This window comes from Elephantulus edwardii, unplaced genomic scaffold (genome assembly GCF_000299155.1).
Source record: "Elephantulus edwardii isolate Elephantulus edwardi_28Jun2011 unplaced genomic scaffold, EleEdw1.0 scaffold00119, whole genome shotgun sequence".
NCBI classification, from domain to species: Eukaryota; Metazoa; Chordata; class Mammalia; order Macroscelidea; family Macroscelididae; genus Elephantulus; species Elephantulus edwardii.
Genome location: NW_006399869.1, coordinates 83657 through 95753, shown reverse-complemented (window position 1 = coordinate 95753; position 12097 = coordinate 83657). Strand labels below are relative to the sequence as shown.

The 12097-nt window shown below is 39.8% G+C and overlaps 1 protein-coding gene across 1 annotated transcript in view; it reads right to left on the bottom strand.

Moving 5' to 3' along the window:
- The window catches only part of LOC102875146 (putative tripartite motif-containing protein 75-like), a 27662-nt gene extending 16263 nt beyond the window's left edge, over positions 1-11399 (bottom strand). The window contains exon 1 of the mRNA XM_006892787.1: positions 10350-11399. Within this exon, the coding sequence (XP_006892849.1) occupies positions 10350-11399 (1050 nt within the window). The remainder of the gene's footprint in view (positions 1-10349) is intronic.
- Between the last annotated feature and the right edge of the window lie 698 nt (positions 11400-12097).

The following is a 12097-nucleotide window of genomic DNA, read 5'->3' as shown; positions in this document are numbered from 1 at the left end:
ATCTCTGTAGATGTTCATTGAAATGAAAAATAAACAACCTAAATAAAAAAAAAAACCCAACATAAGATGTTAAAAATTCCAAAAGAAAATATAGAAGATCATTATAATCACTGGCCAAAGATTTCCTAGACAAAACAGCAACCACATTATGCATAAAGGATATTATTTGTCATTGGACTTCTTTAAAATTAAAGATCTCTTATGATCTGAATAGACACTTTATAAAAGATAATAAACGGATTAAAACACTAAAAAAAAAAACAAACCCAAAACACAATGTATAGGAATGGTTGTATGAAACACATTATATACAAATTTTATATGCAAACCAATATTTTTTTAAAAAAGATGTGCCAGATAATCTCCTCCAGTACCAGTCAGATCTGATCTGATAGCACACACACACACACAAAATAATAAAACAAAAAATAAAAAAATTTTGAAAAAGATGTGTTAATGGCAATTGATGACTGGAATTCAAATGCTGAAACAATGATGATGAAATAATAGTGAGGAATTATGGACTTCGTGACAGAATGAAGCTAGATATAGAATAATTTAATTCTCTATGTTCAATAATTTATCTATTGCAAATGCATTTTAAAAAAATACAAATGGCCTTATGCATGAACCTCACTTGAAAGACTGTCTGGACATCAGATTGACTACAGACAGCTGTGGAAGGAATCATTGGAGAAGCTTTAAATCAGCAGTGAAAAGTAGGACAAGACCAGACTGTAAGTCAGACCATCAATAATTTATGGTCAAGTTTAAATTGAGACTGAAGAAAATTAAAAATAAGGTTGTAAGAACAAAATAAGATCTGAACTTATTTTACCTGATTTAAAAAAGCATCTTAAAAATAGGTTTGAAAAATACAATTTGTTTGAAACATTGAAAACCAATGATTGAAGAATAGATGAGTTGTGGGATGACAACGAGGATATATCATTCATGAAGAGAGCAAAAGATCATTACGGAGAAAGGAGAAATAGACAAAGTCAAAATGGAAGTCAGAAGAAACTGAAAATTGCACTAGAATATTTAAAAGCCAAAACAAAGAGGAGCTTAACAGAAGATTTCAAAGGACAGCTCTAGAAGACAAAGAAAAGTATAATTATAATGGTATGTGCAGAGAACTGGAATTTGAAAATAAGAAATTGCTCTGCATTTCTCAAGCTGAAAGAACAAAAGAGCAAATATAAGCCTTGTTTCAAAACATTGAAAGATACTACTTGTCCTACATCAGAGACCTAGACAATGACTAAGGTTGATGAAAGAAGAATTGATGTCTTTGAATTGTGGCACTAGAGAAAAGTATTGAATATACCATGGACTGCTAAGAAAACAAACAGGAGAAAGGTCATGGAGAGGGTGAAACTGGGCTGCTCCTTGGAAGCAAGGATTCTGAAGCTCTGTCTGACATACTTTGGACATGTTGCAAGGAGGCATCACTCCTTAGATAGAAACATCATGCTTGAAAAGGTGGAAGGACAGCACAAAAGAGGGAGACCCTGGATGAGATAGACTGATTTAGTCAGTGAGTCGGGTAATGGAGTTAGGTGTATCAGATGGTGAAATTGGCTCCGGATATATCAGGGTTCAGAGCTGTGGTACAGTTGTAAATAGAGTCTCTATGAGTTGCAGGTGACTCAACAGCACACAACGCACACAACAACCCCCTGGGCAATCTTAAGTGGAGTTGAGATTGTTAACAATTTTTCCTTGATTTATTCCACAATCACCACACTTGCCACTCACAGTCAGGAACTCAAAAGATGAATTGCATAAGAAAAATCTTCTGTCAAGGACCTCACCAGAGTACTGAAGAATAACAATGTCAGTCTGGAGACTAAGGTGTGCCTTACTATGCATCAGGGAGCTGGACAATGACTAAGGATGATAGAAGAAGCATGGCTTTTGAGTAGTGATGCTGGAAAATAGAGCCGACTATGGACTGCCTAGAGAAGACGCAGATCTGTCCTGAAGAGGATGCAATCAAATTTCCTTAGGGACAAGGATTGTGAAGCTCAGTCTCACATACTTAGTGCTGGAGGGACAAGTCCTTAGAAGGACATCAAGCTTGGAAGGATGAAGGGTTGGTGCAAGAGAGGAAGACCCTGGATGAGATGGATTAATACAGTGAGTGGAGGCAAATGTGTCAGAAACAGTGACATTGGCTCAGGATAGGGCAAGGTTTAGAGATACTGTGCATAGGGTTGCTATGAGTTGCAAGTGACTTGCAAGCTTGGAAGGATGGAGGGTTGGTGCAGGAGAGGAAGACCCTGGATGAGATGGATTAATACAGTGAGTGGAGGCAAATGTGTCAGAAACAGTGACATTGGCTCAGGATAGGGCAAGGTTTAGAGATACTGTGCATAGGGTTGCTATGAGTTGCAAGTGACTTGATAGCACATTATAAACAAGCTGAGTAATGTGTGGAAGGACCCAGAAAACATCAGAAGAAGATGGAGGGAATACACAGTCACTATAGCAAGAACAAATGACTAACACTGAAAAATTTCAGGAAGTACCATATGAGCAGGAGCCAATGGTAATGAAGGAGGAAGTGGAAGATGCACTGAAGGCATTCACAAAAAAACAAAGCCCCAGAAATCAGTGGGATACCAATTGGATGTCAGAAGTTTGAAGAGTTGAAGGACAGCTATCTGGCCAATGGATTAGAAGAGGTCCATATTCGTTACCATTCTCAAGAAAGATGATCCAAAGAATGTGGAAACTATCAAATAATGTCATTAATATCACATGCAAGCAAAATACTGCTGAAGAGCATTAAAAAATGGCTAGACGAGCATGGGGTTTAAATCCACCAGAGGCTCTGCTAGAGAAGGAGGGACAGTCTCCTCCTGTACCAGTCAGATCTGATTTGATGGTACACTCACAAATAATAATAATGGCTAATACATAGTACATAGGCAGGGTGCTGCCAAAAGTTTAAGCAGAATTTAGAAAAGGCCATGGCACCAGGAATATCACTACTGAAGTCAGACAGATCCTAGCTTAAAAAAATAATGTCAGAAGAATGTATTTTGCTTTATTGACTATGCAAAGGCATTTGACTGTGATAAGCTATGGCTGGCAAAACCTATACCCAGTCCAAGAGACTGTTGTGCAAACAGAATAAAGGTACACTGCATGGCTTAAAATTAAGGAATGTGTCAGGGATCTATTTTCTCCATATCTATTCTATCCGTATGCTGAGCAAATTACTCGATAAGGTGTATTCTATGAAGAGGAGTGTGACATCAAGAGCAGAGGAAGACTTATCAATAACCTGCATTGTACAGGTGACACAACCTTTCTTGCTGAAAGTGAGGACTTGAAGTACTTGTTACAGAAGATGAAAGAATAACAGTCTTGAATAATGATTGAATCTCAATGTCAAAAATACAAAATTTTTGCCACTAGACCAGTAGGTAACATCATGGTAGATGGATAAAAATGGAAACTTAACAACTTCATCTTACTTGGGTCCATAATCAATACCCTTGGTACCGACAGTGAGGAAATCAGGACATTTATTGCACTGTCAAAGTCTGCCATCAGAGTCCTTTCCAATTATTGAGGAGCAACTATTTCAGTTTAAGAAATAATGTGTGCTTATGCTTAATTCAGGCCATGATCTTTCCGATCATGTGCTATGCACCTGAGAGCTGGACAATGAATAAGGATAATATGAGAATTGATGCCTTTGAGCTGTGGTTGTTATTATGTGCCGTTGAGTCACTTGCGACTCATAGCAACCCTATATGTACAACAGCCCTAAACTCTGCTCTGTCCTGTGCAAATATCAGTTTCTGACACACCCATCCCGATTACCCCAGTCACTGAATCAATCCACCTCATAGAGGGCCTTCCCCTCCTGCGCCTGCCCTCCACCCTCCCAAGCATGATGTCCTTCTCCAAAGACCGATCTCTCCTTCCAATATGACCAAAGTATGTCAGACGAAGTCTCAGAATCCTTGCCTCCAAGGAGCAGCCTGGTTTAACCCTCTCTAGGCTGAATCTGTTTGTTTTCTTAGCAGTCCTTGGCACCCTCAGCACTCTTCTCCAACACCAAAACTCAAAAGCATCAATTCTCCTTCTGTCCTCCCTGGTCATTGTCCAGCTCTCTGATGCATAACAAGTAATTGCAAAGACCATGACCTGTACCAGACACACCTTAGTCTCCAGAGACACACTGTTGCTCTTGAGTACTTTAGAGAGGTCCCTAACAGCAGACTTTCCCATTACGATACGTCTTTTAATTTCTTGGCTGCTGGTGCCAAGAGTGTTGATTGTGGAGCTAAGCAGACTAAAGCTGTGAACAATTTCAATCTCTTCACCATCCATCCTGATGCTGCCAATTGGTCCAGTGGTGAGTGAGAATCTTTGTCTTCTTGACATTGAGCCTCAATCCATACTGAAGGCTGCAGTCCTTGTCCCTCTGCAGCAAGCGCTTCAGGTCCTCCTCAGTTTTGGCAAGCCGGGTTGTGTCATCTGCATAACGCAGATAGATTTTCCACCAATCCTGATGCCATATTTCTACTCATAGAGCCCAGCCTTCCGGATGATCTGTTCTGCATACAGGTTGAAAGGTATGGAGACAGGACACATACCTGGCGTACACCCTTTCCAGTTTTGAACAATGCAGGGTTTTCCTGCTCTGTTCTGATGACTGCCTCTTGGTCCAAGTATAAGTTTCCCATTAACATGATAACGTGTTCTGGGATTCGCATTCTTCTCAGAGACAGCCACAGTTTGTTACAATCCACACAGTCAAATGCCTTTGCATAATCAATGAAGCACAGATTGACATTCCTCTGGTACTCCCTGCTTTCAGCCAATATCCATCTGACATTAGCTACAATATCCTTAGTACCACGACCCCTTCTAAACACAGCCTGGACTTCTGACAGTTCTCTGCTGATGTGCTGTTCCAGTCATTTTTTTTTTTTAAGAATGGATTGGTTAAATTCATTCTAGTATCCAGTCATTTTTTAATAATCTTAAGCAGACTCTTGCTTGCATGTGAAATCAACGATATTGTTCTATAGTCTCCACACTCTGTTGGGTCACCTTTCTTTGGAATGGGAACAAATATAGATCTCTTCCAGTCAGTTAGCCAAGTGGAAATAGAAGATTTCTACCAACTTTTACAGTTGGAGATCAATCGAACATACAATCAAAATGCATTGATAATAATGGGTGACTGGAATGAAAATGTTGGGACCAGAGAAGAAGATTCAGTAGTCGGAAAATATGGACTCAGAGACAGAAATGGAGCTGGAGATAGAATGATTGAATTTTGTATAACCAATGACTTATTCATCGCAAACACATTTTTAAGAGACATAAACGCAGGTTATACACATGGATTTCACCTGATGGTATGCATAGGAATCAGATCGATTACATCTGTGGAAGTAACCGCTGGAGAAGCTCAATATCAGCTGTGAAAACTAGGCCAGGAGCTGATTGTGGAACAGACCACCAACTACTCATATGCAATTTCAAGCTGAAGCTGAGGAAAATTAAACTGAATCCACGGGAACCAAAATATAACTTTGAGTCTATCTCACCTGAATTTCAGAACCATCCCAAGAACAGGTTTGAGGCCTTGAACACGAATGAGTGAAGACCAGATAAGTTGTGGGAGGATATCAAAGGTTTCATCCACGAAGAGTGTAAACGTTCTTTACAAAGACAGAAGAGGAAGAAAAGATCAAAATGGATGTCAGAAAAAACTCTGAACTGTGGTACTGAAGAATAATATTGAACAACCCATGAAGTGCCAAAACAACAAATATGTCATGGAGAAAGTGCAAGCAAAGCACTCCTTGCAGACAAAGACGATAAAGCTTCATCTCACATACTTTGATATGTTGCTAAGGAGAGGCTGTTTCTTGGAGAGGGACATCATGATTAGAAAGGTAGTGGGTTGCCAAAAGAGAGAATTTCAAACAAGTAGATTGATGCAGTGACTGTCACAATAGGCTCTAGTGTGTCAGGAAGTGCGAGGATGGCACAGGATAGGACAGGGTTCAGACCCGTTTTTCATAAAGTCACCAAAACAACTGAACTCACCTCCATGAAGATTGGACAAGCCCATGTTCCTGATTCTGTATTAGATGCAAACTGTTTAACCTCTTTTGTCCTCTAGCCCGTGTAAACATGACTTATTGTGAGGATAAAGTAAATTCAGATCTTTAGAGCACTTTTGCAATAGTGTTATCCAGCCTCACAGCTATTAACATTCACTCACACATGTAAGTGAACAAAACTCTCATTAAGACATTCTGGAGACCCGGTTTCTGGACTCTGTATATACAGGCTCTGTCCAGTGGTTGGGATGGCTCAGGGAAATCAAAGAGAACTTGCCCGCCAGAAAACATCAGAAAAAGCCAGGAGACTAGCAAGGGAAAATGAAAAGAGGACAGTTTGACGGCCTATCAGAGAAAGCAGAGGGATTCTGAGATCATATAACAAAAGCAGAAGGTTGCTGATGAGGTGGCATGTTTGTCTTATAGATATAAAACTTATATAAAAAGAGGGGGGAATGATAGGGTGGTATTAATAAGTTCAGAATTCTCTATATAGGTATCAATTATAAAACTATCGTTTTCTCCAGCCTGCTGGACTGTTTGTTTGACCTTGGAGTTCTTAGTGTCCTTTCTTTGATCTATTTATCAGAAGAGCTCCTAGACTAGCTGTTATCCCTTTGAAGCCGGGTTTTCCTAATCGTATGTAAATTGTAACAATCTGCCTGTTTGCCTGGAAAGTGAGTATCTGGGTGTGAATGATTTTCTTTCAGATATAGAAATTCTTTAATTTTACCAACAAAAGTTTATTGTTAAGTAAATTGATGTCTCACCCTCCTATAAAAGCCCATGACCACTCCCAGACAGGGAGGCAATCTGGGAGGTGGTGACTCACTGTCTCCCAGATGTGTAATAAACTGCATTTATGGATATTGCAATCTGTTTGTCTTATTGGCAATTGACTATGGAAAGAACCCCTTGCATTCAGTAACACTGCTAAAGAGAAGTGTTTGCAGACCGGAGAAAATGATGACCAGCTAATTTAGAAAACCTGGATGATACTGCCAACTAGATGTATCATACACACTGAGATCAAGATTTTGTAGAGTGAACAATCATTTATTCTTATAAAACAGTCTATTTTAAACTTTATCTTTTGACCTGATTTAGTGGTTTAGAACTCCTCTTTGAAAAATAAAACCACCACCATACACGTAAAAAAAAAAAAAGACATTTTCTGGGCAAACACAAATATTCCTCTTTCAATTCCCTACCTCCTTAGAATTTGGGTGAGACCTTGACATCAGAATTTTGGCAGAATTTGGCCCTAAAATCTGTTTCTTGTATTTTCAAATATAGTAAACCTATATTTGAACTCATTTTCCCAGCATAGGGATGTTCAGAGATCAGAGTTTTTCCTATGTTTCAGCATCCTGCTCTCAGCCACATACCTGGAGTCTCTAAGTATCTTTAAAGGCACTACCAGCCCAGTAGCTGTTCCTTTTCTTCTTTCAGAATCCCTTTCCCAAAAGAGATCAACAATCAGCTCACAGCAGAACTTATGGTAATACTTTAGATCAAGGCTTTTATCTACTAACTACAGGGTAAAACCCAGGAAACCCTCCTCCCTTGGGATTGTTTTCTGCCCCTGAAAAATGGAGGACAGGGCTGAGCAGAAGAGACTGTGAAGAAGCTGAGCAGAAGAGACTTGGTGGTGAATGGATCTTAATGATTCATCCTATCAGTTCAAACTGGCACAGGTCAATGGGTGTTATCTCAGTCATGGTATTGAATCAATCCTCTGAGCTTTCCTTGTCCTGTCCCTGTGGATTATAATCTAGATTAATATCAGAATTACCTTATGACAAATTTTGTCTGTTGTGTTATTTTATTATTTTTTTTAAACAGGAACTTAAAATCAGAATTTCTTTTCTTCACTAGAACCAGAATTCTCATCATGATGCTGTTGTTAGGTTCCATGTGTTAGTCTTCACACTGCACGTAAAGCCAAGGGCTCACGGAAGGGACCAGATAAAGAAAGGAAGCTAAAGAAGCTTTGTTAAGGGACTCCTGAGCGGGATTCCTTGGTCTGCAGAGAGAGAAACAGGCAGAGGAACAGATCAGGGAAATACTGCTCCCTAAAGTGGATTTTTGTTGTTATTGTTGTTATGTGCCGGCGAGTCGCTTGCGACTCATAGCAACCCTATGTACAACAGCCCTAAACTCTGCTCTGTCCTGTTCCAATCACACTGTCACTGACACTCCCATCCCGATTACCCCAGTCACTGAATCAATCCACTACATAGAGGGTCTTCCCCTCCTGCGCTGTCCCTCTACTCTACCCAACATGATGTCCCTCTCTAAAGACCTGTCTCTCCTTACATGTCTATAGTATGTCAGGCAAAGCCCCAGAATCCTTGCCTCCAAGGAGCAGCCTGGTTTAACCCTCTCTGGGATGAATCTGTTTGTTTTCTTGGCAGTCCATGGTACATTCAATACTCTTCTCCAGCACCACAGCTCAAAGGCGTCAATTCTCCTTCTATTCTCCCTAGTCATTGTTCAACTCTCTGGTGCATAACAACTGATTGCAAAAACCATGCCCTGTATCAGGCGCACCTTAGTCTCCAGAGAGACACCTTTGCTCTTGAGTACTTTAGAGAGGTCCCTAACCACAGACTTTCCCATCGCAATATGTTTTTTTTATTTCCTGACTGCTGGTGCCAAGAGTGTTGACTGTGGAGCCGAGCAAACTGAAGCTGTGAACACTCTCAATCTCTTCGCCATCCATCCTGATGCTACCGATTGGTCCGGTGGTGAGAATTTTTGTCTTCTTGGCATTGAGCCTCAGTCCATACTGAAGGCTGCAGTCCTTGACCCTCTGCAGTAAGTGCATGAGGTCCTCCTCAGTTTCAGCGAGCAGGGTTGTGTCATCTGCATAATGCAGATTGTTGATAGATCGTCCACCAATCCTAACGCCACGCTTCTCCTCATAGAGCCCAGCCTCTCGGATAATCTGCTCTTCATACAGGTTGAAAAGGTATGGAGATAGGACACATCCCTGGCATACACCCTTCCCAATTTTGAACCATGCAGTGTTGCCCTGCTCTGTTCTGATGACTGCCTCTTGTTCCAAGTATAGGTTTCGCATTAGCACTATTAAATGTTCTGGGATTCCCATTTTTCTCAGAGTCAGCCACAGTTTGTTATGATCCATGCAGTCAAATGCCTTTTCATAATCAATGAAACACAGATAGACATTCTTCTAGATTTCTCTGCTTTCAGCTAAGATTCATCTAACATCAGCTATAGTATCCCTAGTACCACGACCCCTTCTAAACCCAGCCTGGACTTCTGGCAGTTCTTTGCTGATTTTTTTGGATAATCTTCAGTAGAATCTTGTTTGCATGTGAAATCAATGATGTTGTTCTGTAGTTTCCACACTCAGTTGGGTCGCCCTTCTTTGGGATGGGAACAAATATAGACCTCTTCCAGTCTACAGTTTAATGTACTTAGTATTTTTATTAAGTAAATAGAGAAGAAATGTAGAAGTATGTCCAAAATCCATTCATTGGAGAATAAAATTAATTGTATATATTAATCTCATTTTCATTATCATTTCTGTTAACTCAAATATATGTGCAATCTAAAATCAACTGCTGCTATTACATTATGGTGGAAACTTTCCTCATATCATTCAAGTGAATCAAATACAAATGCTGGGCATTAATTACTGTGGCAAAAATAAGCTATTGAACATAGAAACTCTGGATGACCCAGCTATTCCATTACTGGAAATGAATTGCAAGGAAATCAGAATTGAGACACAAATGGAGATTAGCAAACCATTGTTTATACTCAGAAGCAACAATTTCAAAAAATACTTCATAATTTGGAAGAGACTGGAGAGTATTACACAATGCATTCAAACTGTATAATCAAACTAATATAAAACAAAAAAATTTAAAGAAAGCTAATTACCCTTGTGAAGAGTTTATCATTCATCATCTGTGCAGATTGTTAGAGATTTGGGATCCCTTCAAACATAAAAAAAGGCTTGAGTATTCCAGAAAATCCAGGAAAAAATGAATGTATATGTGAGTTTGTATGTAAATTGTAAAAGGAAACTTCACCTAGTTCATAGTCGAGATAAATGCCTATACCTCGAGGTTTTGTTGTTAACTCAAGGTGGACTGAAACAAAGCTTTGTGCAACATAAATATCATTGGAGAGCTGAATCATCCAGTATCCATTCTGTCCTGTTAAGTTTGGGTTATCCTTTCTGAATAGAGGTTCTTCACAAACCCCCACCATCCATTCAGGCTTGTCATTCACTCTCACTTCCCAGTAATGCCTGCCTGAATCGAAGCCTTCAGATCCCAGGACCAGTGGGAAAGTGCTAAATCTCTTCAGAGTAGGAAGAAGTATTTCCTTTTCCATCACAAATGTCACCGACTTTTTAACTTCAGGTATTAGAAGGCTGGGATGTGCTGTTTCAGGATCCAGAGTCACATCTCTTTTAAAAGCCTTAATTTTCTTCAGAGGCTTGAACAATGGGGGAAGATTGGCTTCTCTCTCACTTAACTGGATGGAAGAGGAAGATGGAGGGGTGAGGTTATCACACACATTATAGATGTTCTTGATACGCGTCAGCAATTTTATATTGTCCATTATAACACTCCTCTCTGCCACTTCCTGTTTTAGACATGTGCGTATAGAAATACAGTTTGAACATGTTTCTTTATGTATTTTTTGTTTAACACGCTCTACATAAGCTGCCCTAGAGACACAGATGTTGTGCTGCCATTCTAAAAAGTGATTCATGTGTTTGCATTCATAATTTAATTTATGCCACACCTTTGCAATGCTCTGATTCACTTGTTTTACTTTTTTCTCTTGAATGGCTCGGGAGTTCGTATAGTCATCCAATTGATTCCTCAGAGTAGTCACATAATCCATGATCTGTTTTCTGTGATGAGAGGCAATCTGCTTTAGGGGCTTCACATTGCAACTCCAGTGGACCCTGGTGCAGAGGTCACACAGCACCTTGTGGTCATCCTCACAGAAAAAGTTGAGGACCTGCTTGTGTTTCTTGCACTGAGGTGTCTTTTTCTTCTTCATTTCCATGCTGAAGAGGTATAATTTGGCTCCATACAATATATTTCTCAGCTGATTGTTCTGCTTTAATATTTTGTGTTGACATAGTTGTTGACACAGTGGGCAAGAGACCCTGTTACATTTCTCCTCCCATGACTTCTGCATGCAGGATCGGCAGAAATTGTGTCCACACTTAGTGGTGACGGGATCTTTCAGAAGATCCAGACAGATTGGACATTTGGCCTCTGCCACCACTCCTGCCATTGTTGTCAGGATTTAGAGGACTTTTCTTTGGGCCAGTTGCACTTGCAAGTATATATTCCTCTTATGTGCTGTGATGTCACTGATTATATCCTGCAGAATGAAGAAGAGTGACTCCCTTCACAACAAGCTATGGATCCAGCTTTTGGCAGCTCTCAGGATGTGATTCTCGGTTAAGCCAATTTCTTGGTCAGAAACCAGTTTGGACCTCCAGGTGAGGAATCATTCCTATAAATGAGAAGAATGACCTTATTAATCCAGAAAGTTCAGGACACAGGAAATGATTGTTCTTTGTCTCCAACTCATTTGGCAAAGTCATAAAAGGTAGAAACAGTGAAGTCAGTAAAATCGACAATAGTCTATGTCTGCATAATCAGGTCCCTCAGTTCAAGCATACGTTGTATGTACATAGGCACTTGAGTATCAAGTAAAAAGGTACTTCAAGTACTTTGTATTTGAAGGTACTCAAGTGCCTTCAAGGTGAAATCAACTCTAATTTGATCCTTCAGTGGGTTTTCAGAGGCAGTAAATCACACAGGAGAATATCGTTCATATTTTTTCACTGGAATAACTAGTAGATTTGTATTTCCTACCTTTGGATTGGCAGCACATTTCCTTACCACTTAGCCACCAGCAGCATTCGCTCATATGTTGTAAACAAATCACCATACTCAGTATATATTTATGATTTCCAAAACTAT